This window comes from Neovison vison, chromosome 6 (genome assembly GCF_020171115.1).
Source record: "Neovison vison isolate M4711 chromosome 6, ASM_NN_V1, whole genome shotgun sequence".
Taxonomy (NCBI): domain Eukaryota; kingdom Metazoa; phylum Chordata; class Mammalia; order Carnivora; family Mustelidae; genus Neogale; species Neogale vison.
In genome coordinates, this window is record NC_058096.1 from 89,943,596 (window position 1) to 89,969,234 (window position 25,639).

At 39.7% G+C, this 25,639-nt stretch overlaps 1 protein-coding gene, 1 long non-coding RNA gene and 1 pseudogene across 5 annotated transcripts in view; 2 read left to right on the forward strand and 1 right to left on the reverse strand.

Moving 5' to 3' along the window:
- Nucleotides 1-1,861: 1,861 nt before the first annotated feature.
- On the reverse strand, nt 1,862-11,108 carry SLITRK3 (SLIT and NTRK like family member 3). Of its 2 annotated transcripts, none has more exons than XM_044251725.1 (2): nt 10,659-11,108; nt 1,862-6,028 (listed from the first exon to the last, which is right to left on the reverse strand). In XM_044251725.1, exon 2 carries the CDS (start codon nt 6,008-6,010, stop codon nt 3,074-3,076), a length of 2,937 nt encoding a protein of 978 aa, XP_044107660.1. In that variant the 5' UTR covers nt 6,011-6,028; nt 10,659-11,108; the 3' UTR covers nt 1,862-3,073. The 2 variants fall into 2 exon arrangements, with proteins under 2 accessions (XP_044107660.1, XP_044107661.1); XM_044251726.1 differs by lacking the exon at nt 10,659-11,108 and adding an exon at nt 10,430-10,584.
- A 688-nt stretch (nt 11,109-11,796) lies between these two features.
- LOC122910096 lies at nt 11,797-21,923 on the forward strand (annotated as a pseudogene).
- A 2,490-nt stretch (nt 21,924-24,413) lies between these two features.
- The window catches only part of LOC122908668, a 351,843-nt gene continuing 350,617 nt past the window's right edge, over nt 24,414-25,639 (forward strand). For 2 of the 3 annotated variants that reach the window (XR_006385004.1, XR_006385002.1), the window contains exon 1: nt 24,414-24,615. This is a non-coding gene — a long non-coding RNA (uncharacterized LOC122908668). Of the gene's footprint in view, nt 24,655-25,639 lie in introns of all 3 variants that reach the window. The other variant, XR_006385003.1, reaches the window with a different exon arrangement.

The following is a 25,639-nucleotide window of genomic DNA, read 5'->3' on the forward strand; positions in this document are numbered from 1 at the left end:
AAGACAAGACAGTCTTACTTTCTGTATTTAATAAATAAAATATAAACATAATTATCAGGTTATATTGTAATTTGATATGATTTATGGACACACATTTTTCAAATGTCAAAAGCACCAGGATCATTAGGGATTGTACTTTAACTTGATTTGTATAATATGCCATGTTATGAATGTGTGTGTGGTTATTAAGGAGATAATGATAACTGTCAGAAGTATCTAGCTTTGCATTTTGGATTTTTATTATGCACATGCTTTCTACCATTCACCAGAGTATTTTATTGAGGAGGAATGGGGACACAATAAATCCCTAGTTTAGAGGGACTCCATAGATCAGATTTTAAAACACTTAAAGGTGTTTAAAACACTGACTTTCTGTGCCTAAAAAAAAAAAAAAAAAAAAAAAAGATTTCACTTGTGAAGAAGGGATGGATGATTAGAAAGAATAAAGAAAGTGAGATAACTAGGGAAAAGCTAACTTATGGGAAAGTAAAAAGAGAATAAACCGGAAAAGGAGAATGACACCTATTTAATTGTAGATCTGATCCTCTTGTGTAAGAAAAGCTACATTTCAATATTGAATGTAGAGAAATAGTGAATTGTTTTTCTTCATCTGAAGTAATTCCAATGTACTTCAAACAACAGAAGACAGAAAATTTAGGTACAATGTGCCAAATGCAAGACGGCCCTGAAAAGTTACATTTTTTATTGATACATGTGTGTTTTTTATTTTATGCATACTTATGGTGATACCCATTTATAATTAAGAGATATATAAATATGTTCTAGACATTCATGTTTTTTTTTAAGTACAATGCCTTAATTTTTATATCAGTAACAGCTTTAGAAGCTGCAAGTTCTTTTTTTATGAAAAAAAAAAGTGATGTAAGGCATTGGTGACTTGTGGTGAATTACATTCAACATATAACGACAATTTCTACTACGGGCAGCTTGAGAAAACTAATAGAACACTGGCCTCACTGCACAATTCTGCAGCTACAGGGTCTGTCAATCTCTGGAGCTCTGCTGCCCTCTACTGGCGAAATGAGATAAGTGCCTGCCTTAAAGCTCCAGTTTCTTTGTATCAGTTTAGTTTCCTCCACAAACAAGATCTGGCACCTTAAAAATCCAATTTTCTTTGGTTTTACTCACATGTAAATGGATTATAACTTGGATTATTGTCATATTAACTTTAAACATTATTTTAATATCATACAGAAAGAAAAACTCATTCAGAATCTTCTGTCTTAGTTCAAGCTGACTGGGGCCAGTTATAGTTAGATGGTTGGAAAAAAAAAAAAAAAACAGTACTTAAATATAACAATGACAACTTGTACAGATAGCAGGACTCGGACAGTCAAATCAGCTCCAAGGCCTTGGAGTTTGACTGGTGTGTGCGTGTGTGCGTGTGTAATTTTACTACGTTTTTAAAAAAGAATAGCAATTTCACGTTCCTTTTTCTTTATGTCATTTACTGTCTTAAGGTGCATGGGTCCTTGATTCCTTTATTATCTCCTCTATATAATCTTCTACTTCTTAGAAACCTACTTCTTTATTTTCTCCCAATCACAACCTGCCTAGGAAAACTGTTGCATCGCTGGGTTTTTGAATTTGAAAGTCATAATCCAAGAGAAAAAACTCAACTACATAAATCAGATTTTTTTTAAGTCCCAGTTGTATCCTGGTATGTGATGGGGTGGTGGGTTATAAGATTTATCAACATCACAGTGCATCAAACTTGTTAATAAACTAGCTCTCTGTATAACAAGTAAAAGAAAGATTTTTTTTTTTTTTAAATGGGAGCACGAAAGGCATGGCATAGCTGGAGTTTAAGGTTCAAGCTTGGTATCCTCTATATAATGTATTATGTTTTTCAAAAACTTTTTATTAGGAAAGCTATACCAGACGCATAATCACTATACAATGATTAAACATTACCTTTACAATTTATAATCACTGAAATTACAGAATAAATATATGCACATTTCTTTTGAATCTTTGTGTGTGAGAGAGAAAACATTAAAAGTGCTTCCTACAAAGCTGTTAGTGATATATACCCAGTTGCTTTTTTATTTTTTAATATTTTATATATATATATATATATAAGAAAGTGCAGATGTTCTCCAAAAAATCTTGGCATCAGGATGAAGTGTCACAAAGAGGATGCTCATCCCTAGGTGTGCCTCCAGCTGTTAAACCACCAGGCTTCCACTTCAGTAGGATCCAACCTAGAATATGACTTTTCCCACGGTGGTAGGAGAGAGCTGTACACTAGGGGTGAAGGGAAGATGAAGCTATGAAGAGTAGAGGAATGGATCAAACCCAAAATAATTAGATTGGGTTGAAAAGGAATAGGGAACGTGTGTTTGTGTGCGCATGCACGCACACATGTGTACATTTGTGTGTGTGTGTTCCTACACCAGAAGGAAAAGGCTGCAGGTTTAGGGACCTAACTGTGTGCAGGGATTTGTGATTAGCGTGTAGGTATGTGTGTGACAGAAAAAAGAGTGGGTGAGAACATTCGAGCAAGACCCGCCCCCTCCCTCCCCATCTTGCAGTTTCCAGGCATGCAGCAAACTGCATTGTTAATACATGTACAGAATCTGTGCCATGATGGGAAGAGGAAAGAAAGCCACAAATATCAATTTGTTTTCCCCCCTCCCTGTCAAACAAAACTACAAATTAAAAAATATATATACTGAAAATAAAAAGACACATTGAGTTTTACTTAATGAGGATCAATACAACGATCCCCAATATACCTTATACATGGCACAGTCAAAGTCTCAAGTTTCAGTATAAAAAAATAATGATAACATTTGCTGGCAAAAGTCTGCGAAGGCACTTCATTGATTAATGATCTGAGTATGGCCCTTCCTCCAAATCACATCTGAGAGGGGAGAGCATACATCTGTATTTTCTAGTTATCATGCGGTTTCAGTGCTGTTCAGGGCAGGGAAGTTTGTGAGAATGGAGTTATTGGGACAAGTGTAAAGGGAGCAAGGAATATATTTCTTTTATTTTCCTTTTCTTTTGGAAAAAAAAAAAAAAGCACTAATTTATTTTTCTTTTACTGTTAGAACCTATATGTTGTCTTCTCCAGGACTTCGAGGTAATCCGGCTTGGTTTGAAGTTTGGCCCTTAACTCGAGGTAATCACTTTTTTGGGTTTGGTGGTCTGTGAAGCCCTTTCCAGCCGAGAAGAGAAGGGTTTCTTTGAGCCTGGCGTCCTGCTGTAAGTCTGGGTACTGCATGCCAGGAGGGTGGACGTGCAGTTCCTTTAATTTCGGCACAGTGCCATAGAGACAATCCACGAATCCCACTGTGCAGGGGGCTGGTTGTGGCCTCTCTCGGTCTAGTAGCATACTGCCACCACCACAGCCTCCCCCAGGAGGAAACAGCACCACCCCACCATTCTTCTCATGGTGGCGGAACCCAGCCAAGTCTCCCCCGGTTCCTGCAACTACCCCTGAAACTCCACCAACTGCTGGATGGTGAGGGTGATGGTGATTAACCGTCACTATGGTGTTGAGCTGGGAGCTGGACACTGCCAGGGCCCACTCCTTTTCTTTTTCCAGCAAGGTCCGGTAGTTGCTGTGGTTCTCCTTGGGTGTCTCAGCAAACTGCTCACTTCCTAGGAGAACCTCACCTATTCCTGGTGGTTGTGTCCCAGAACCCCCTCGTTCTGCATTTCCTGCCTCCTGGACTGATGAAACAGCCGCCTCCTCCTCCTCTCGAGGCTTATAGATGGGGTTGTTGCACATCTGGGTAACTGGGTGGGGGATGTACTCATATACGTGGCCCACAGGAGGAGCCTTCTCTGGGGAGGAAAGAGTGGGTCTGCCACCACCTCCACTTCCACCTCCACCACCTCCCCCGTCCTCAAAAAGCCGGTGGCATTGCATCTGGATGCCAGTAAGGTCCACACCTTCTTGCCTCTTGCTTCTAAAGGGCAGCTTCTTCCGGCGCCGTCGGAGCACATAGGCAAAGAGGCCTGCAGCAACAAAGACTGCAGAAAAAAAAAGAACTAGCAGGCTGAGAATCAACACAGAAAGTGGCACAGGGCCCCCAGGGGGCGAGAACTCATAAGGTGATGCACTCGTTGGCCCCCCAGCAAGGTGAGACTCTCCAGACTGGGCTGGGGATGCTCCAGCTGGTGGGATGTGCAGCATCTCTGGGCAGAGAACTTCCAGCTCAATCGTGCGTACATCACGATGGGTGAGGTTCTCAGGGCTCCTGCAAAGCACATCACCCACTACACTGACTGAACTGATGGTTTCAATCCACTGTTTGAAGGGGACCAGATCACAGGTACAGTCCCAAGGATTCTCATTGAGGTCTATCTGGACAATGGCGTTCAAGTGCTCTAGGACACCAGCCACAGGAAGGTAGAGGAAGTAGTTCTTCCTCAGGTTAAGCCGGGCCAGGGATGTGCCTGCAAACGCATCTGTTGGCAGGGTCCTCAGCAAGTTATTGTTGAGGAATAGCAGCTTCAAGTTGGGCATGAGGCTGAAGGCTGCAGGCTGGATTTCTCGGATGACATTGAACTCAAAGTACAAGTAATGCAAACTCTGTAGGCCTCGGAACATGCCCGGTGTCAGCTTCTCGATATCATTGCCATTGAGAAAGAGGCTCTTTAGGTTGGGCAGGTTGATGAAGGCTCCATCCTGGACATAAGAAATACGATTGTTCCCCAGATGTAAGAGATCCAGGGAGGAGAAATTCCAAAAATCAGAACGGTATATTTTCTGAATCAGATTGCTACTCAGGTAAAGTTTCTTGGCATTCAGTGGCCTTGGAAGAAGTTCAGAAATGTTATTAAATCCTCGCTCTTTGCAGTTGACAGTCAAGCCAAGGTCGTTGATGTGTAAATTACAGGTACACCCAGTAGGACATATAATGGGAATGGGTGGTCTGGTCTGGTAAGGAGCAATAGGAGGTTGATTTGGACCGGGGTACAAAGCTTGGGATGTGGAAGGTGGCCTTGGTGTTCGGGGCTGTTTTGTGGGCTTAGGCTGTTTATTTGAGGACTTATATTCAACAGAAGAAGCAGTAAAATGGACAGAAGACAACATTGAGGAAGGCTTAGTTGGCCATGCGTTCTCCTTGCTTGATGACAAGTGGGGAATCCCCAAACTAGCCTCCACCTCAGAGTCAGACAACAGGGGACAGAGTTCTGTCTTCCTGATTTCTCGCAGGTCCTTTCCATGGAAGTGGAAAGGGGTCTCACAGGTGATGTCTCCCACCAGGGCGGTGTAAGGAATGCGTTCCAGCCAACTCTTCAATTGCACTATCTCACATGTACAGTTCCAGGGATTTTCTTCCAGCTGGAGCTCCATCAGGCTTCTGCCAATGTGGTCTAACATTCCTCGGTAAAAAAGAACCTTTAACCTGTTTCCACGTAGGTCCAAATGGGTTAAGGAGACAGCCTTAAATAAATTGGTTGGAAGCATGGGAATGAGATTATCATTTAAAATCAGAACCCTCAATTTACTTAGGTTCCGAAATGCCCCACTCTCAATACGTTTAATGACATTGTAATCTGCCTGCAGATATTCCAGACTTTCCAAGCCAAGGAAGGTGTCATTTCTGAAGATGTCTAGTTTGTTTTCATGTAGATATAACCTCTTTAAAATCTTAAGACCATTGAAAGCTCCTGATTGAATGTCCTGCAATGCATTGTTCCCAAGGTTAATGGACACAGCGTTGTTCAAATGAAGAAAACTGTTGGTGTACAATTTCCTCATTGAATTCCTTTGCAGATACAGTTTAAAAGGTCTTGACCAGAACTCAGTAATCTGACTAATATTTGTAAATCCTTTACTGTCACAATGTATATGAAAGAGGCTTTCTTTAACTTCACAGTAGCATGGATCAAAACAGGGCTCATCTATTTCCTCTGAGTCCTCTATCAGGGGAATCGGGGTAGTCCATCCTAGAGCAATTGTGCTTAGAAGAATTATCCACAACATCCTCCCTCTGTGAAGCATCTCAGCTATGGAAGGTTTCATCATTCGTAGTTGCTTACAAAACTGCAACAGAAATAAAGATGCAGATTTTTAGCCTTTACTCATATGCACTATTCTAATTTACTCCTACCTTTGGAGCTTTTTTATGAGTGAAACAAAGTTTAGCAGTTTTTGAACTGACACTCAAAATGATCTGTCAATATGCTTAATATGTCTTGTATTTAAACTTGGGTGACTCTGAAATATTGTGCCATCCAATGACATTTTTCTGAACCAAGACATACTTGGTAAAGGGCATATCATACTGACACAAGCAGCCTTCATTGCATCTTACGGCAATCAAAGGACTGGTATACAGTGATGTCTTTTAGATATAGGCATATTCAGTAAAATGGCAGTAATTTGGCCATTTCACCTGTTTGTCTGCTAAAACTTACATTGATATCAGAGGAGCCCATTACAGATCTGATTGGAATTCTGGTGGGAATTTTCTTTAACTATAGGTTTCTACTCATAAAAAGACATAGCATACCAAAAAGTTATTAGTTTAGAGTGTGATGAAATCTAAACCCATTGCTCTATATCAGATGATATATGAGATGCTTGGTATCTCAGGAAAACTTAAGATTTTGCTTAAGAGATGATCACAATATACTTAATTATAGTGTATGCTCAGTATCACACTATACCCCCACCCTCTTTTTCCCAAGCACAGATTTTTAACATCTCCTTTAATTAAATAATTTCTACATAGGTGTATCATTTGGCTATTTAAACCCTTTAGGAAAGATTAGCCTTTCTAAAGAAGGAGCCCTTGCAGTTGTTAAAGATAATGACAGCTTAAGGATGCTGAACCTGGGAGTGTCTGTATCAAAACACTTGCAGAGCTTAGTTTGGAATGTGTGTCTGTGCCTTCAAGATCAACTGAGGAACCCTGTAAAAAGCTGGAATGGCAGGTGGCTGGTTAGAAGAGAGTTGGGTAGTTAAAGGCAAGAAAAGGGTGGAAACCTTGATTCTTACCTGCTGATAAATAATCTATCACATGACTTACATTTCAAAGAAAGACATCATTCTTTTCTAATCAGAAGAAACAAATACTGTGCACTATTCTAATAATACAGAACCTTCTTCTATGGCTCTGTTTCCTTGCTTTATATCATCAGTATATGAAAATGAATACAAAAGTAAATTATATTAATGCAGTTTTATTAGATTGCCCTTTCTAAGTCACTGAAATATCAATCAAAATTGAATAATTATTTTTAATCAATAAAAATAAAGCAGGATTTTTAGCGTATGCTTTCTCTCCACACGTAAGATACATACATTAAGGAAATATTTTGCCAAGCCTCTGAAAACAAAATGATATAATTTATAAGGAAAGTGAAAAGAATAAATCTTCACATTCAACTTGCATATAATGTACACAGCTGTAAGGATAAGAAGACCCATGAGAATGCAAAGAGAAATCCGCCTCAGGCATGCAATACTCAATTTTTAGAAACAATTAAATGAAAAAAAAAAGAGAGAGAGAGACAGAAGGCAGATGAAGCTACATTGCAGTATCAGTTAGTCTTCCCTGTCTCCCTTATAAAATATTAAAATCTACTTAAGTTCTTTCTTCATCATTTTTTAAATGTTTTTCTTGTTTCTGAGGTCCCTGAGATTTAGGTAAGAAAGGCACCAGATGTCTTTGACTTACCTATTTTGCAGGAGATTTTTTTTTTTTTTTTTAAGTATTGAACATTGGAAGAAAAAAAAAAAAAAAAGCTTGAGTTTAAGGATTCTCTCCCTCTCCCTCCCTTCCTTTTGCTGAAGCTGAAGCAAAGGGGGATAGAGGGGGTGGGTGGGGGAGACGAAGAGAAAAAATAAAAGCAGCAAGCTTGAGACGTGCTGGGAATGCAATGGGCCTTTCAATGGGCTTCTTTAGGATGCAGAACTGCCGCTTGGCACACTCAATAGAGGAGGGAGGAGAAGGGGCTGCAGCAGGCTTCCAGCTTCGCTGCCGCTGCCGCTGCCGCTGCTGTGGCTGCTCTCTCTGGGTACCAGAAGCACATCATTGGGCACTGGGAGGAAGGGCGGGAGGGAGGCAAAGAGGAAGCCAGGCTCAATCCCAGTGCAGAATCTCGGACTTCTCTTGAGCTGGCTTTTTTTTTTTTTTTTTTTTAATGTGTGCTGTAACCCTGGATCCGGCTTTCCACGTCACGAAAATGAGCTCCAAGAAGGGAACGCGCTTAGCTTGGGGTCGGGAGCGAGCACTAGGAAGCCCTGACTGTACAGTTTGTGTGTGTGTGTGTGTGTGTGTGTTTAAGGGATGAGAAAAGAAGTGGAGGGGTCCAGATAACAAACTGTCAAAATGAGAAACAGTGAAGCAGAGGCCAACCTAAGGAAAGCATTCCTTTGGTGGGAAGGTAGAGGAAGGAGGACTGTGGACATTTTTTTTTTCTTTTTATTATAATTATTTTTAACTCTCAAGGAAATCATCTCCTGTTTTGCTTCTCTAGTTTCCAAAGCTCCTCTCCCTAGTGCAGACTGGTTGTAAAGTAAGATTATCCTTCAGAATTATCCTTTTCATAGCATAGACACTCCTCTCCAAAGACGGGGATAAAGGGTAATTCAGATCCCGGAAGGAGAAGAGCTGGATCTAGCTGATTCTGCTTAGGAGTCCCGAATAAGAGCTCAGGCAGCCTGAGTGACTTGGACCGAGTTTCTCCTGCATTTTGCTTCGATCTCTTTGCACCAGGAATCCTTTTGTTGTGCTGCAGCTCAATTTCCCCTGGATTCAACAGCCATGTGTTTGCTTCTACCTTTTTAAAAACAGAGACAGGCCAACGCAGACCACTTGGTAACAATGGCACATTTCACTTTCTTCTACCGGAAAGACCTCATGGGGATAGGGGGCAGCATTTCAGGGTTTGGATTTTTTTCCTCGACCCTCCCCAACCCCGTTTTTTTGGTCCAAATATTTCTCCGTGATATTTGGGGAAAGAGGAAGATAGGGGGTGGTGAGGGCGGGGGTGATTGAGCGAAGACGTTGCAGTGAAGAGGGGCCCCCAGATCACAGTTCACAGGAACCCTCTAAGAAGGCTCACTATAGAACTGAGGGCGCTGCAGTGCTACCTACTAGGAGGAAAGGCAGCTTAGCGGGGAAACTGGAGAGAGGCAAGTGTGCAGCAAACGAGTCTAGTTAGCGGGGACTGTATGGCATAGACTGCCCTCCCCGCCCGCCACTCCACACTAATCCTGTAACCAACTCCTGGGGAAAGGAGGACTTTCTGGTCGCTAAGAACCGGACCGAACCTCAACTGCTCAAGGACTCAAAGTTAGCGGATAGAGATGGCTTTCCCTTAAAGCACTTTTTACAAAATCAAATTTTAAAGGAAAAAAAAAAAAAAAAAAAAAAAACAAACGACTTGTCAGTTTTGTACCAGAATGGTACATTATATATACAATATATATGTCACTTAATGGAACATAAACGTTCCCCAAGAGTCAGTCATAGAAGATTTGCATCACATTTTGCATTTAAAATGACCGCACAAGTGTCCTCCGCTCCCGAGTAGCTAAGATTAGAAACAGCAATCACAGTCTTAGTAAGCAGGAAGGGAAGCTTCTCTAACACTCTACACCCTTAATGTTCCAGACCCACCCTATTTCTCAGGTCGCAAGTGAGCCGACCATCACCGACAGCCTGAACTCAGAACCTGAACAATCCCGTCTCCTTCACCAATTGCCAAGCTACCCCCTCCCCCGCCACACACACCACCTTTGGTACCCAACGTGCAAAGGCGGCGACTGTTTCACGGATCATATCGGAACCCATGATGCGATGGAATTGATGGGTAACCGGGAGGCTTCTCTGAGCTTCCCGGTGACGGTAAATGACCATCACTGCAATCGTCCTCTGTTCTCTTCTTAACTACATCCCCTCAAGTTCTTGATTTGGTCCATGTCCTAAAGGCTATCTCACCCCTTTTCTTTTCATTTATCTCAGTATAGCGTGTCTAAGTGATAGGAAGAGCTCCAAAAGTTAGGGGATGGAGGGCCCTGAAGCCCCGGTTTCGCCCGCTTCCTGCTGGGAGCGCCCGGCATCATTTGTCCACGGGGAGGACAAGAAGCCCTTTCTCCCCCACAGTGCCCCCTTCCTCTCTCCCCCACCCCTTTGCCCGATCTCCGAGCCCACTAATCTCTCCATATCTAGGATTAAATATTCCAATATGGAAGCAAAGCGATCACCCCCAGAACAAATAATTAAAATGCTGCATCATTCATTTTCGGAAGAGGTTTGAGCCTTCCACAGATCCTAATCTGCTGTCTCCAGGCGAAACGCACAATGGGTATGTTTAGAAATGGAAAATGATTAAAACCCCAAGCCGTTTTCCTTCTTTTACAGAACGAGTGAGCGACCCACTGGGGGAGGGGCCCTTCGCTCCGACACTTGGCCTGTTTGTTGGAGTTACTTACAATTTCCTCCCCTAGAAAAGGGGTCCAAGGGTATGTTAGTCTCCAGTACCATTCCTTCTACCATTGTCCTTAACAACTAAATGAATCGTTCAATAATGCAACAAACGCCTAGCACCTGTGAACGTACAGAAGACATCGCTGCCAAACTCTGTACGCTCTACAATGCACATCCTACCAGCAAGAAATACTGGTTCAATTAGGCAAAGTAGGAAAGGATGGCGGCGAGTACCTATCGGTGCAGAGCGCTCTAGATCTCCGAGATTTGCTCCGAGGGGCTGCCCAGCGGGAGGTGCAAACTCTCTGGGAGGCTGAATTGTATCCAACATGCCGTAGCCTTGCAGTTTCTCTTCTTCATGCCACCAACTTTCAGTAAGGCCACCAAATCACGCTTGTAATCCTTTTAAGTGTTTCCACCTTTGAGACTTGAAGGGAAATGGTCGCTGCATACCAATGGGAAAGCCGGACGCTCACCTAGGTTGACGCCGCCAGTGACAGAGAGCTCAGGACCACAGTTCTATATACCTTCGATGGTAGGCAGGCAGAAGTGTCCTAGGACTGGGTTCTTGGACTTAAAATCTCGGTGCTCTGGATTCACTGTCGAGCTTCGCTGTCCTGAGAGTCCTGGCTCCGTCTCTGGGTTTTTGTTTTTTTGTTGTTTTTTGTTTTGTTTTTGGGTTTTTTTTTTTTTTTTCTCTCTCTCTCTCTCTCTCTCTTCCTTGCTTCCTGAAAGGTTGTCACTCAGTGCAATCCCTGCCCAAGGCCTCCTTCGATCAGAGGAGATGGGACTAGCCCTTACCATCTCCGGGTTTCTTTGCTCTTGACCCTTTAGGCAGGTGGGAGTGGGGGTGGGTGGTGTGTAGATGAGAGAAGGGGGTGGGGAGGGGAGGGAAGGAGGCAGGAAGGGGGCGACTAGATCCCAGATCCCAGCATTGGCCAGACGGTGAAGAAGGGGGGGGCGGGGGCGGGGGAGGCGGGGGTAGAGGGAAAAAAAGAGGATACAAATACAACAGTATGGCTGTACACACCAAATTCGACTTGGATTTGGGAGATCTCAGGCAAAGCACGAAGGTGAAGAGATCCTGTTGGCAGAGAGTGAGCCTCCAGACAGCTCACCATTCAAGCACCCTCACTTCTCCAGCGCGAGAGGATGGGGGGGGCGGGGAGGGGGACCGCGGAACGTTTCAGGCCAAGGAGACGCTCGCGGCGGCGGCATCTTTTAAGACTGACCTGCTTTAAAAGTGCCACTTTAATGGCCTAGGAAATAACTGAAATCGGATTACACGTTACTTACCAGCGTCTGCACCCAAACTGGGAGGTCCAGATCGGGTTTTAGGAGGCAGTATACGAAACGCCGGGCTGGAACCCTAATGCAAATCCATCAGCTGCTGCCCCCAAATCGCGCACGCAGGCAGCGGCGCTCGGGAGCCCCCAGATCAGCCCATCGCCGGAGCCTCCGCCAGCTTGTGCCCCCTCCCCCCCCCGCACCCCCAGCCCCTCCTCCGCGCCAACTGTGTAAATCAGCCGCCGCAGTCCTCTCGCCGCGCATCGCAGGCAAATCCCTGCTTAGGAAGCAAGGAAGCAAGTGATCTCTCTCTCTCCCTCTTTCTTTCTCTCTTTCTCTCGCATTCTCTCTCTCTCCTCTCAATCTCTCTCATCTCATTCCCTCGCTCATCTCATCCCCGCCTCCCCCCAACATCGGTCACAATCTGGCAGCTCTACAAAGAGAAGCCTTGTAAAATTGAGTGGCAGGAAGTCAGCGTTCTGTATCTGTGGATTGACTTTAACTTTTATTTGCAAATGAGAGGTGGCCGTTTGGAAAATTACAGGCCAGGCCCGAGGGGTTTGGGCGGGGTCATCAAATTAAGAGCATCTGAGCTGTATTGATGGGCGGTATCCCTAAACGCCTCCTAGAAGCCCTTTTCAAGTGATTTACAGTGCCCCCCCAAACACACACACACACACACCCCGCTTCATGATACATAGGTGACATTTTGGAAGTACACAGATTTCCTCATCTGTTTACACTGCCAAGAGGGAGGAAAATAAAACTAGAGTGAGGAGAGGTGTGAGGGGCATTTGCTGGAGAGATGTTGGATACCATTTCGTGACAAATTAAATGAGGACACTTGAGCAATTATTGCACCTATGTGAAAGAATTATTACAACATTATATACCTACTGGAGGCGACCATTACCCCCATTGCAGTCATACTAATGCACTCATTTACTGCTCCATTCAATCTGCAGTGTAAACCAACGCAGTTCTTTTTAATAGATCCCTTTCATTAGCGACTGAGTTGTAGAGAGAGCAATCTTCCACTAACTTCCAAACTGAATAAGAAGTAGTCCCAGGAATCATCTTTGTATCTCTTGCCATTCCTAACTGAAGTGAATGGAATAAATTGTCCAAGGCAAGCAAAGTTGTGTAGCTAGTATAATGTAGACCTAAACTGACCTCAACCCTATTTGCAAAAGCTCTCAAAGGAGCTAACTCAACCCTTACAAAGAATACTCTTTTTTTTATATATGAAATGCTTTGAGAAACAGGCCTGGAGCTATGATTTTAGCCTATATTTAATGGATTTTTCCGTATACTTTGTTACACCATTGTTACTCTCTGTTATATACATATTACACCACAAGTCTAGTGTCTGTATTACCTTCATTAAAAGAGAGAAGATGGAACTGGTCATTGTGAAAAACAGGGAACTGTGGGATTCCTTTGGATTTTGTATATAGATTAGCCAAATTCCATATGGCAACTGTGTTGGTTGTGCATAAAGTGAATTTAGATTGCTTTTTAAAATAATATTTCAATTTGTTCTTCACAATAGTCTTCTTTAAGATTATTTAGATTAATAGAATATCTACAGGAATCTAGAAAGTGGTGAAACCAATATGATTTCAAAACATATGCTTTTATTTATTTTTATTTTCTTTTTTTTTTTAAATTTTATTTATTTATTTGTCAGAGAGAGAAAGCAAAGGGAACAGCAGGCCCCCTGCTGAGCAAGGAGTCCAATGCAAACTCCATCCCAGGATCCTGGAATCATGACCTGAAGTGGTAGGAGATACTTAGCTGACTGAGCCACCTAGGCATCCCTTATTTTTTAAAAACATTTTATTTATCTATTTTTAGAGAGAGATGGAGTGTGAGGTTGGTGAGGTGGTGGGGGAGCAGAGGGAGAGAATCGCAAGCAAAGTCTGTACAGTATCAGAGTCAGAAGCAGGGCTCCATCTCACAACCCTGAGATCATGACCCCTGCCAAAATAAAAAATCAGTTGCTTAACCTACTGAGCCACCCAGGCACCCCCCTATACTTTAAATATTGTTTTCCAGATCTGGCACACATTTCAAACCCTCCTCAGTATTTTCTCGGATAATAAATGCTTCTATGTGAAGCATAAGTGGAGACATGGATAAGGAGAGAATGTTTGTCTTGGATTTTTCACTTACAAGTTCTCCAAATTGAGTTTTAAAAAAGATAAATTCAAGAAAGTTTGTGGAAAAGGTCCATCCCTATAACAAATCAGTCTGATTTAGGAGAGCCTGAGCTACATCAGTAGGCTGATGAGTCATAGAGATGTTTCTGGCCTTTTCAGGTGGTTGCTCAATTCGAGGAGAATCACTCCTGAGTACACCATATTCTATGTGGGCAAGTGTGAAATCACACACATGCCCCTGAGCCTCAAGGCTGGAGGATATTAGAGTAACCCTGGAAGAAATCAGGCAACGTCATTCTTAAAATAGCTGAATCTCTTTAACCTTTTGGAGGTTTTTTTCATTTTATTTGATTTTCAAGGTTATTTCTTGATAAGAGAACTCTGAATGTGTTAATATATTTACTCTGAGCAGATTTTGTTATAGTCTGATGGTCTGGGGAGCTACAGAAGATTGAATAGCTAGGATGGGTTGCTAATGTTAAAACTGAGTACTTCCAAAACAAATATTTCAGGTCAGACAAAAATGCTGTGGGGTAAGCGTGGTGAACCTTTGAGCTATTCTTTGTTATGACTTTTTAGTGCATTCCACAGAAGCATTTATGTACATACCCATAGTTTTATTTTAGTCAAATAATTTATATTTCAAAAAGAAAGAGCTGTCATTAAAGAACTGTGTTCTTTATTGGTGATGCATAATGGATAAAAGGAAAACATAGAAATAACATACACAATGTAATTAAATATGTTTATATTGCTGATATATATCGTATCTATCTATCTATCTAACTAAATTTAGTTCCAAGGACAGCAGTATTTTTCAATTTCCTTTTAATTATTCTGTTATTTTCAGAGATAGAGATAGTAGTATTAAAGTGAAAAAAAAGTAGACATATTTTTCTTATCTAGCATATATTTTACTCACTCTGATTTAAATAAAATAAATATATCTTTGAAAGATGTAATTCTAATTAAGGTAGTACCAGAGAGTTTATTTTATAATGGAGCATTCATCCAAGAAAACTCTAAACTCTGCAGTAATTTTTGATTACATGCAGCGTATCTAAGTCACCTATATATTGTATTCATCTGCTTTTACACAGGCATTCATGAAGCCTCTCTCTCTCTCATTTTTTTGTGTTTGTTTTTTTTTTTTTTTTTTGGCACACACTATTCCAAATAATTTTCAGGCTGACAAACTACATGCTTGATAATATCAAAAAGCTAATCATATCTTCATTTAGGCAACTTTTGATACCACCTTTGAAACAATTGAAAATGTAGTTACTTACACCATATAATTTTGTAAATGAAAATTTTGTGTACCAAACATTAAGCTAAACAAAAACATGATAAAACAGAAATTAAATGTTAGCATATATTGAAAGAATTCAAAAGATTGAACAATTCAGACTGAAGGTTACATACTTACATAAGTGTTTATTTGTGTATATCTTCCTATAACTCCATAGAAGAAACATGTTTGAAAGGTTTTTATTTGTAGAAGCTCATGTTTGTAGAAGTTCCAAAAGTTCCACTATGTTTTTTCAAAAGCATCTTGTAAAACATAGTGAATCAACATATTTATAAGTGATACCTGCATTACAACTAACAATCTATACATATAGAGAAGTAGTTATAAGATATTCAATTAGACATTGATCTTTTCCATTTTGTTTTACTAAAATATTTAGAAGCACTTTGTAAGCTTCCACCTAATGAAGACTTAGGTTATCTTTGAAGTAAACATGTATTTTAATCTCAAAGATTAAGTGAACTATTTTAGAACTCTCAGAATTTATCTAGTATGAACAAAGTTTCCAAATTTTAATTTGTAGTTTGGATTAAGCCTAGAAGTTATTGTTTCCTTTATAAGAGATTTTCTAAAATTATTTGAAATTAATAGATTGTAGATATTAAGACTAAAACTACTGAGAAAGGGGCACCTGGATGTCTCAGTAGGTTATGACCTGCCTTCGGCTCAGGTCATGGTCTCAGGGTCCTGGGATCGAGCCCCACATCGGACTCCCTGCTCAGTGGGGAGCCTGCTTCCCCTTCTCTCCCTGCCTGCCTCTCTGACGACTTGTCATCTCTATCAAATAAATAAATAAAATCTTAAAAAAATACTGAGGAAAAAATTTTCAAAGATCAAGATAAGGGGAAATTAATAAATTTATTTGTTGAAATAAATTAAACTGTTGAATAATACATCAGGAAATGAATAGATATTGTATATAGTGGAAAGAGGTAAATCACATAAGTTTTAGCAGTGAAGGAAATTTTTCTTTTTTAATATATGATAAAGAGAATGAGAATGATTTTATAACATCATAGAATCTCAGAATTAAGAGGAACATGAAAGGTTATCAAGTCCAACCAATTATGTTATATTCAAATCCCTGTTTTACTATCCTTTGCCAAATTGTTATATAGACAATAACTTAATATTGCCTGTGATGTGGAGCTTGGTGCATTTCAGGGCAGCTGATTTTGTTTTGGGACAAATCTAATTGGTAGAACAATTTTTTTTTTTTCTTCTTTTTTTTTTTTTCAATTTATTTATTTTCAGAAAAACAGTATTCATTATTTTTTCACCACACCCAGTGCTCCATGCAAGCTGTGCCCTCCACAATACCCACCACCTGGTACCCCAACCTCCCACCCCCCCACCACTTCAAACCCCTCAGACTGTTCCCCAGAGTCCATAGTCTCTCATGGTTCACCTCCCCCTCCAATCTACCCCAAAGCACATACCCTCCCCAATGTCCACAACCCCACCCCCCCTCCCAACCCCCCTCCCCCCAGCAACCCACAGTTTGTTTCGTGAGATTAAGAGTCCCTTATAGTTTGTCTCCCTCCCTATCCCATCTTGTTTCATGGATTCTTCTCCTACCCACTTAAGCCCCCATGTTGCATCACCACTCCCTCATATTAGGGAGATCATATGATAGTTGTCTTTCTCCGCTTGACTTATTTCGCTAAGCATGATACGCTCTAGTTCCATCCATGTTGTCGCAAATGGCAAGATTTCGTTTCTTTTGATGGCTGCATAGTATTCCATTGTGTATATATACCACATCTTCTTGATCCATTCATCTGTTGATGGACATCTAGGCTCTTTCCATAGTTTGGCTATTGTGGACATTGCTGCTATAAACATTCGGGTGCACGTTTTAAGCAAACTTAAACAAATGTTTTATTTCCCGGTAAGTAGTCTTAGTTACTCCCTTGAGGATACGTTTAAAATTCTAAGGTAATTAACTTTCTACTTATTTGAGTTAGGTTTATATTCATGCAGAGAAACTCACCTGTTGGGTAGAAATGTAGAACTAATCTTCAAGAGATGAACAAGGGCTAGAGAAAGAGTCACTTAATTAGAAGGTAATTGAAACTATAGAATTTGTGGTAACTGCTAAAGTGACAAAATGTTAAAGGGCATGATAATGCTTAAAATATTTTAACTAGTTTTCATGGTAATCCTCTTGGAACCATATTTGAAGTTCTGTATGTGTCCTCTTAGTCTACTAATTTAAAATTTACTACAGCATCATAGAGGAATAGTATCGGCATCAACTAATAAGGCCAGCAAGCCCAATTAAGTCAAAGGCCAGCAAGCCGTATAAGTCAAATCAAATTTCCTCTGGTCTTTGAATTTTTGAAAACTATTTGAGAATATGAATATGAAATAACTTTTTAAATGAGGCTGATTTCAGTATAAAGCCTGATGAAAAATTTGTTTCCACCAACTATGGGACAAGATAAAAGACTTTATATGATTGTGTGCTGGAAACCACAGATAATGGAAATATTATGTACAACTTTGCATTTTAAGAATAGAGCAAAAGTGTTATGAAACACTGAATATATATCTGAATGTTAACAATTCTTAAAGTGACTTAAATCCAAAAAAATAAAGTTTCTCTGGATTTGGCTGCCTCCCCTGTATCACTCTGCTGAGTTACTTAGGCATATAGCTCCTTTTAGCATTTATGTTCTATCTAAATCTCCTTTCACATTTCTATGTTGTTAATTAATGGCTAGTGGTTCCCTTATCTGTAACTTTGTCTTTTGCGTATTAAAATCGTGTGTGTGTGTGTGCACACGTGTGTTTTTTTACATTTAGGCATTTAAAGGCAAATATATGTTTCTATGGATGCTAATTTCTTTCCATTCATAGCCAACAAAATATTCTTCTTTAACAAATGAATGGTCTGAATTTTATTTTCTTTAATGGTAGTGTTTTTCAGAATTTTGTGAATGGGAAATGTTTATCACAAATGTTATTTTTAACAAATATTTTAAATAAAAAGAATAAAATAATTTAATAAACCTATGTGGCACAATTAAGACACCATTCATCCACCATTTTTTTAACAATGGCAAAATTATAAAATACTGTAGAACCTACAATGTTATTAATTTACCTAATACAAAAAATAGAAATTATCTTATAGAAATGTGACCAAAAATATAAATTAAAGATAAAGAACATTTGATTATTTGGGGTTGTATTTCAATGTATTTTAATGACCTTAAAATTTTAAAGGGATAGGCTGACCTAAAACTAGTTTGTTTGTTTGTTTGTTTTTAATTTCTTGTACTAGTTAGATTTATTCATTAAAAGGGTAGTAGCAAAATGTCTCATGTTCTTAAGACAGTGAAGGAGTGTTTGCTAATTTCCCTCCCCTGCCCATTTTGGAACACTTTATGGTTGATTTTGTAATATTTCACTGGAAATGCCATAAAAACGTAGCCAAAAGTATTTACACATATAAAAATTATACATATGCATGCATATCTCTTTATGTGTGTGAGTTGGGAAGATAGAAAATTAAAAATTAGTGGATTCTTTATAAACTCTTTTGAATTGTTTTGTCTAAAATTGTTTTGTCTCAGGGTGCCTGGGTGGCTCAGTGGGTTAAGCCTCTGCTTTTGGCTCAGGTCATGGTCTCAGGTCCTGGGATTTAGCCCTGCATCAAGCTCTTTGTTCAGAGGGGAGCCTGCTTTCCCCTCTCCTCTCTGCCTGTCTCTCTGCCTACTTGTGATCTCTGTCCGTCAAATAAATAAATAAAATCTTTAAAATAAATAAATAAAATCGTTTTGTCTCTAAAAGGGGGAGCATACTTAGTTTCAAAGACTCATAGAATAACAAAATAGTTATCCATAAGATATAAAAATTGAATTATATTTTAAATAAATTGATATTGGATGAGAATATTCATTAAGTTAGAGAGTCTTGAAACATTTATGTCACAGAGGATCAGATAGATAATCTTTGGGAACTGACCTTTTTGTATGGGTTTAAGCCAGTGTCCTGGAAAAATAATTCTGTTCAACAATTTAACAGCCTGACATCAACTCCCCAATGTGCAAGCACTTTCTACGATTTATATAAAAAGGTAACATGTTTTTAAAATTCTACTACCTTTTAGCTCTTATGCCAAAATATATAAAAAGCCAACATACCCAAGACTTGAATATATTTAACATTCATTAGAGTCTTTGGCAATCTGGTTTAAGGAAAGGGGGGTGGGTTGTTTAAAAAAAAAAAGGAAAAGAAAAGGATTTGCAGTGTTATCTCATGGAAATTCAAGGACTGAAACAAGTACAGCCAGACCTCATGGGGAACATAATTGGAAATTAGGCCACATTTTGTATCTCTCAGGGTCCACATGGTCTCCCTGTCACCTCCCTCACTTCCCATCTGCTCTCTACAACAGCAAGAATGATTCTTAAAAATGTAAGGCTGGTATTATCTTTTAGTAACCCTCTAGTGGCTTCCCATCTCTCTGGGTAAAAGCTAGCATTCTGTCTGACCCTGTGTAATCTTGCTGCTTGCTCCATAGCTGCCTTCACACCCTATGGCTTGCTTTCTTGCTCCCACTCTATAGCAAGCATATCCCCCCCTCTTGCTATTTCCTTGACTCACCAAGCACACACCTATTTCAGAGCCTTTTTATCTACTGTGCACTCTGTCCAGTATACCCTTTCCACAGTTAGAGCAGGGCTGACTGGCATCTTCACTGCATAATCAAGTATGCATCCCTGACCATGCTATCCCAAGCAGCAGTTCTCCCGTTACTTTTAAACTTCATGGCCTGCTTTATTTTTATTCCCATGGTTTCTCTCCTAATGAAATATAATTTATATGCTTAGGCACTTTTACTGTCTATCTCGCACTACAGGAATAAGTTTCGTAAGAACAAGCACTTTGTTTTATTCATTGCAGTATTCCTGGCACCTAGAACAGTGGCCCGTACATAATAGGAACTTCATACAAATGTATTAGAGGAATTGAATGAATGAATGTCCTCTCTAATCTCTACTTCTTTTTGAGTCTGCACCATTTTTTCCCCTTGTGCTAAGCTGCTTTCTCTGCACTGGCTAGCTCGCAGCTCATAATTGCTACATAGTCTTTCAGCTGCAGTATTCTCCACCAACTGGCAAGTTCTCTCTTTCACTTGAGTTCAAATTCCTGAAAATATAAATGGACAGGCTTATTTTTTTTTTTTCCAGTAAGGCCACATAGACCGTAAGTTTCTGGCCAGTCTCTGGATGTATTCTTTTGGGTCAGGTATATATTCATGGTCTAATAAGGCTGAGCCAGTTCACAGCATGGATGATTAGGTGTGAGGAGCTGTGGACAGGCAGCCAGGCAACACAAACATGTCTGGTGCACAAAGCCACTGCCTCCAGATGGGCACCTGTGCTGTCCTTTGTCCCAAGTCCTGCTCACGAGTCTGACATTACTCCTCAGTTCAGGGCATCCAACTTCTGCCTCCGTGTCCTTCCTGACGCAATGACTTTGTTTTTGTTTGTTTGTTTGTTTGTTTGTTACATATCTTTGTTAGATATAACTATGCATCTACAAAACTTCTATAATATATCCATATCTCTTTTTTGATCCTAAAGGCAACAAAATTCCCTGGCACTCTTATTCACCCCAGGTTGTTCCATGAATTTGAACTAAAGCCTTTGAATGGTAAGGAAGAAATCCCATGTGGCTGTTAGAGATCCTATTGTGGACACACCCTAAGGTGACCCCCAGTGTGTCACATCCTTGAATAATCTCATTTTCATAGTTCAGTGTGGATGGAAGCTGTGACTTCTTTATCCACTAGAAAGTGGCAAAGGTTAAAGGATTTTGCAGATGCAATTAGAATCCCAAATCAGTGATTTTGAGTTAATTGGAAAGGAGATTATTCTGATCAGCTTGACTTAATCAGGTGAATGTCCTTAAAAGAGAGATAGTACCCTCCCTAAAATGAAGACACATTCTCTTACCGATCTTCAAGAATCCAAAGAAATAAATTCTTCCTACAACCTGGTTAAATTTGGAAACACATTCTTCCCCAAACAAGTCTCCAGATAAGAACACAGACCAGTGGTTTTGGGATGCACATGCTGCTAGCTGGACTGCACCTTCTGGGCAGCCAAGCAGGCTTAGCTCTTGTCTGGGCCACTGCCATTAATCTGCAGCATGGGTGGTGACAAGAGCAGGAGGATGCCAGCAATAAAGCAGGGAATAGATGCTTGGTGAGGCCTCGGTTTCAGCAGCACTTTCTCAGCCATGGCCCCAATCAAGTTGGGGATGCCATCCCTTCACTGGTGGCTATTGAAGGGGAGCCTGGGAGCAAAGGGAACCTGGCAGAGCTGTTCAAAGGCACAGAGTGCTGTTTGGAAAGCCCGGGGCCTTTAGTCCAGGCTGTTCCAAGACCCACTTGTCAGGGTTTGTGGAGCAGGCTGAGGCTCTGAGGGCCAAGGGGGTTCAGGTGGTAGTATGTCTGAGTATTGATGATGCTTTTGTGACTAAACTGTGGGAACCAGTTCGCAATTCAGGAGGCAAGGTTATCCTCTTGGCTGACTCTACTGAGACCTTTGAGAAGGAAACCGATTTGTTACTAGATGATTCATTGGTGGTGTCTTTGGAAATCGCCAGCTCAAGAGGTTCTCCATAGTGGTAGAGGATGGCATAGTGAAGTCTCTGAATGTGGAGACAGAGGGTATAGGTCTCACCTGAAGCCTGGCTCCCAACATCATGCTGCAGCTCTGAGGCCTGGGGCCAGACATACTACTTCAACCCTTTTCTATTTCACCTGCCCAAACCTGGATGGAGGGCCCCAGGCCAACTTCAACAGGAGCCACCCAATGGGAACATTGACCAAATTTCTGCAAGAAATAGTTCTGGTTTACATTTTTAAAAAAGAAAAAAAAATAAGTAAAAAGGAAGAAAGAAAGAAAGAAAGAGAGAGAGAGAGAGAGAGAAAGGAAGGAAGGAAAAAGATCACAGCCCAATTGTTATCTAGATTGTAGGCTTGTGAGACTGAGTTTACCTAAGCTATGCCTGAACTGCTGACCTACAGGAAGTGTGAGATAGTAAATATGCTTTGTTTTACTCCACTAAGATAGTGGTAATTTGTTAACTAGCAATAGAACACAAACATAGATCCTTTATCCTAGTTTACAGTAACAGAAAATTACTTAGAATCTCCATGTTATTTTAGTTCCTTAAGACCCATGTGGGATTTTTAACTTGGACTTTTTTGCTTTCTTTGAGTTTTATATGTTAAATTGTGGGATAGAAAGAATTTACTTTACTTCCTTATTTACTTCCAAGTATACTTTTTGGGGGGATTTACTCTAAAAAAAAAAAAATTTTTTTTTTTTTTTCTCTTGTCTCTGTGTCTTAAGCCTGACTTTAGACCTTCTTTCAGGGGACAACACCTGGCCATCATGCTTTTCCTCCTGACCTAGCCACATCATCTATTTTGCATGTAGCATCAACCCTTGTCATTTTCAGCTTTTTATTCTGATGGAGTGTAGACACAGTCTCTTTGGCTGTGAAATTTACTCTATACCTCTCATTAAAGTCTCACTTTCTTTTCTTGTTTTTGCATGCAAATAGTTATTTTATTTTTCATTAAAATCATTCTATAAATTCTGGAGAGTTTTTACTTAAAGAATGATTTTATAAGGTCAAAACATTTATGGTGGGAAATTTATCTGTTTGTTACATCTAAATGTTCATGTGCCACATTTTACTTTATAAAAGTTGGACATATCTGTGTTTGGTCAGTCAGTGTTTAATACCTTATTATTTGTAAATTCTCAAATACTATTTATTCTGCTTGTAATGTCAAACTGTATATTTGAATATGTTGCCTTTCTAAGACGTTCTATAAACCATAACCACTGTGCAGCATATAAGTCATATAATTTAAGAGTCAGTTAACTAATATATTTTCATATTTCAGAGTGCTAGGAGTTGAAGGTATAGAGACATAGACATAAAAAATTAACATTCTTTTTAATCCATTAGAGACTTTACAAGCTCACAAAAATTATAATTTGAATATTTGGTACATACTATCTCTATTTAAAGAAAAATCTTATTTTTTTTAGAAAATATTTAATGGTATATATTTGAAAAGCTAATATATTTACTTATCAAACACATGAAAATAAACAACTAAGATGAAATATTGATGAAATTTTTTTTTCTATGTTTATCCTGCCAGATTCTCAAACACTGATTTGAAATTAAAGTAATTAAGAATTTTTGTTTCCCAAAAGGGCCCTTACTTAGAATATAATCAAGCTCTGGTCAATGGTTTCCTGGAAAAATAAACAATTACTATGGATGGGTCCCTTATTAAATAGTGTCAAAGTCAAATTTTAATTTTAATGGACAGATGAAATTCCAAATCTTTCTGCATGGTGGAAGATAACAATCACATTCATTTTGATCTGTAGGGAATAACGAAACATTCAGTAATCACATTTCTAAATGCATACCACAGTAGATAAGCCTTTAAGTGCTCTTTTCAATTAATTAATTAAGCTTATATCTCATTCAGGTATACAAATTATCCTCTTTAAGGGAAAGAAGCTTAGGGAGATATTTAGAAGGAAATTAATTCAAGGAGCTTTTGTTGAAATATTTAAGTCCTATAAACAACTTATCAAATGAACTATAACCGAAGCTATTTCTCTTGTTATCATACTCAAGTCAGTGTAACGCACTGATAAGGAACACACTAAACATTTCCAGAGGTACGGTGTGTAATTCTTTAAAGTAGCAGAGCATGTTTAACACACTTGCATTGTGTTAGTTCAGAGGCATAGATTTCTCCTTCGGAATGCTGCCTTTTTATTATATATCAAAATCCCAGAAATTCCTGATAGTATCCAGTGTTAATTATTTTCCTTTGAGATGAGTCAAAAAACAAGAATAATTTGCCATCTCTTGTTATTCATCTGTAAATGAGATCACAGTTTTTACTTTATTGTGAAGTATGAAAGAAGTAGAACATTCCTAGGCAATAAAATGAGGCTTTCTTGCATCTTTGTCTTTAAAAATATATATGCATAGGAAAATGTAAATAAAACAGTGTGCTTATTTAACGAAGAATTTGCTGACATCCTTGTTCCACCTACTTGTTCTAAGTTTGCTGCAGCTTCCTCGAGGCGCCTCCAGATGGCGCCCTAGCGCCCGTTCTCTCCGCCCAGCGGCCGACCGGTTGCCTGCTGGTGGGGAGAATGAGCTTGGAGCAGCGGGGCTTAACCCAGCGAGGCTCAGAGGTGGGTTGCTGAAGGACTCGGGGAGGCAGCTGCAACAGGGCATCACTCACTGTCCAACTATTTCCATTTCTGAGCGCAAAAGGAAGAACTTAAGCGGGCGGCAGTTGGAGTGTAAATTGCTTTGTAGTATTTAAAAGCAGCACGGATCGTGGGCAGCTGAGCTGGTACGTGCGAGAGAAACTACTGAATTGGAATTGTGCTGGGTAGGAACCCGTCTCATCATTCTTTGTGTACCAAACGTTCTGTGTCCTGAATTGTGCCTATGTGTATACACTCATTTCATTTTCACTTGGATCATGGGGGTTTGAGGTCACAATCTTTCATTTTCTAACATGATGTAATAAAAGCTTTGCAGAACATTGTCTATTGACAGAAATATGATCAGACTAATGGTGTAAAGAAACACATGATAATAGCACCAAAAATACTTTTATGTTTCTTTGTTAGAGGAGAAAAAAAGAAGAAAGTAAACCTAAACCATTTTACTATGTGGTTTTACCAGATATGACTTTAAAAAGACAATAGAAAACAATATATGTTTAACTACAGTGGACTAGTTATTAAATCACTTTTACCTACCTGTAAGTGTAGACATAAACGTACCTGTAAAATATGAATGATTTTCATATCTGTGTACTAGAAAAAAATATTGTGTAGCTACGAAAATCGTAATGATGAAAAATACGTATCTTGTGTGTGTACATTTTGTATGATCTAATATGCAATGTGAACATGTGTTATGTATGTGTAGACAGTAACATATATATGTCACCTACATGCAGAATTATTACACAGTTATAGAAATGCCTGTGTTGCATATGGGTGGATTTTCACATCTTCACACACAATAGTTCTATCTAGATTATTAAGTGTGAAGATCATCTATTGTTAAAAAAAATCTGAATTTAAAGAATGTTTAATTCTTTGAATTGTCTCAATGTTACATTTTAAATTCCCCAAGTTTCATTCAGTTGTGGGCTTAGTTTGTGCTTTTAAAATCTGAGGGAAGTTTGATTCTGATATTTGAACATAAAATTATGGCTATAGTGATTATATGGAAATAGAATTCATAGATATATAAATCTAGATCCCCTGGATTTGAGGTTACTATTGCTGGAATGCACAAGAGCTCTGAAAACAAGGGGATTCTAACTGGGAGCTTGTATTAGAAACTAGTCAGTCGACTGA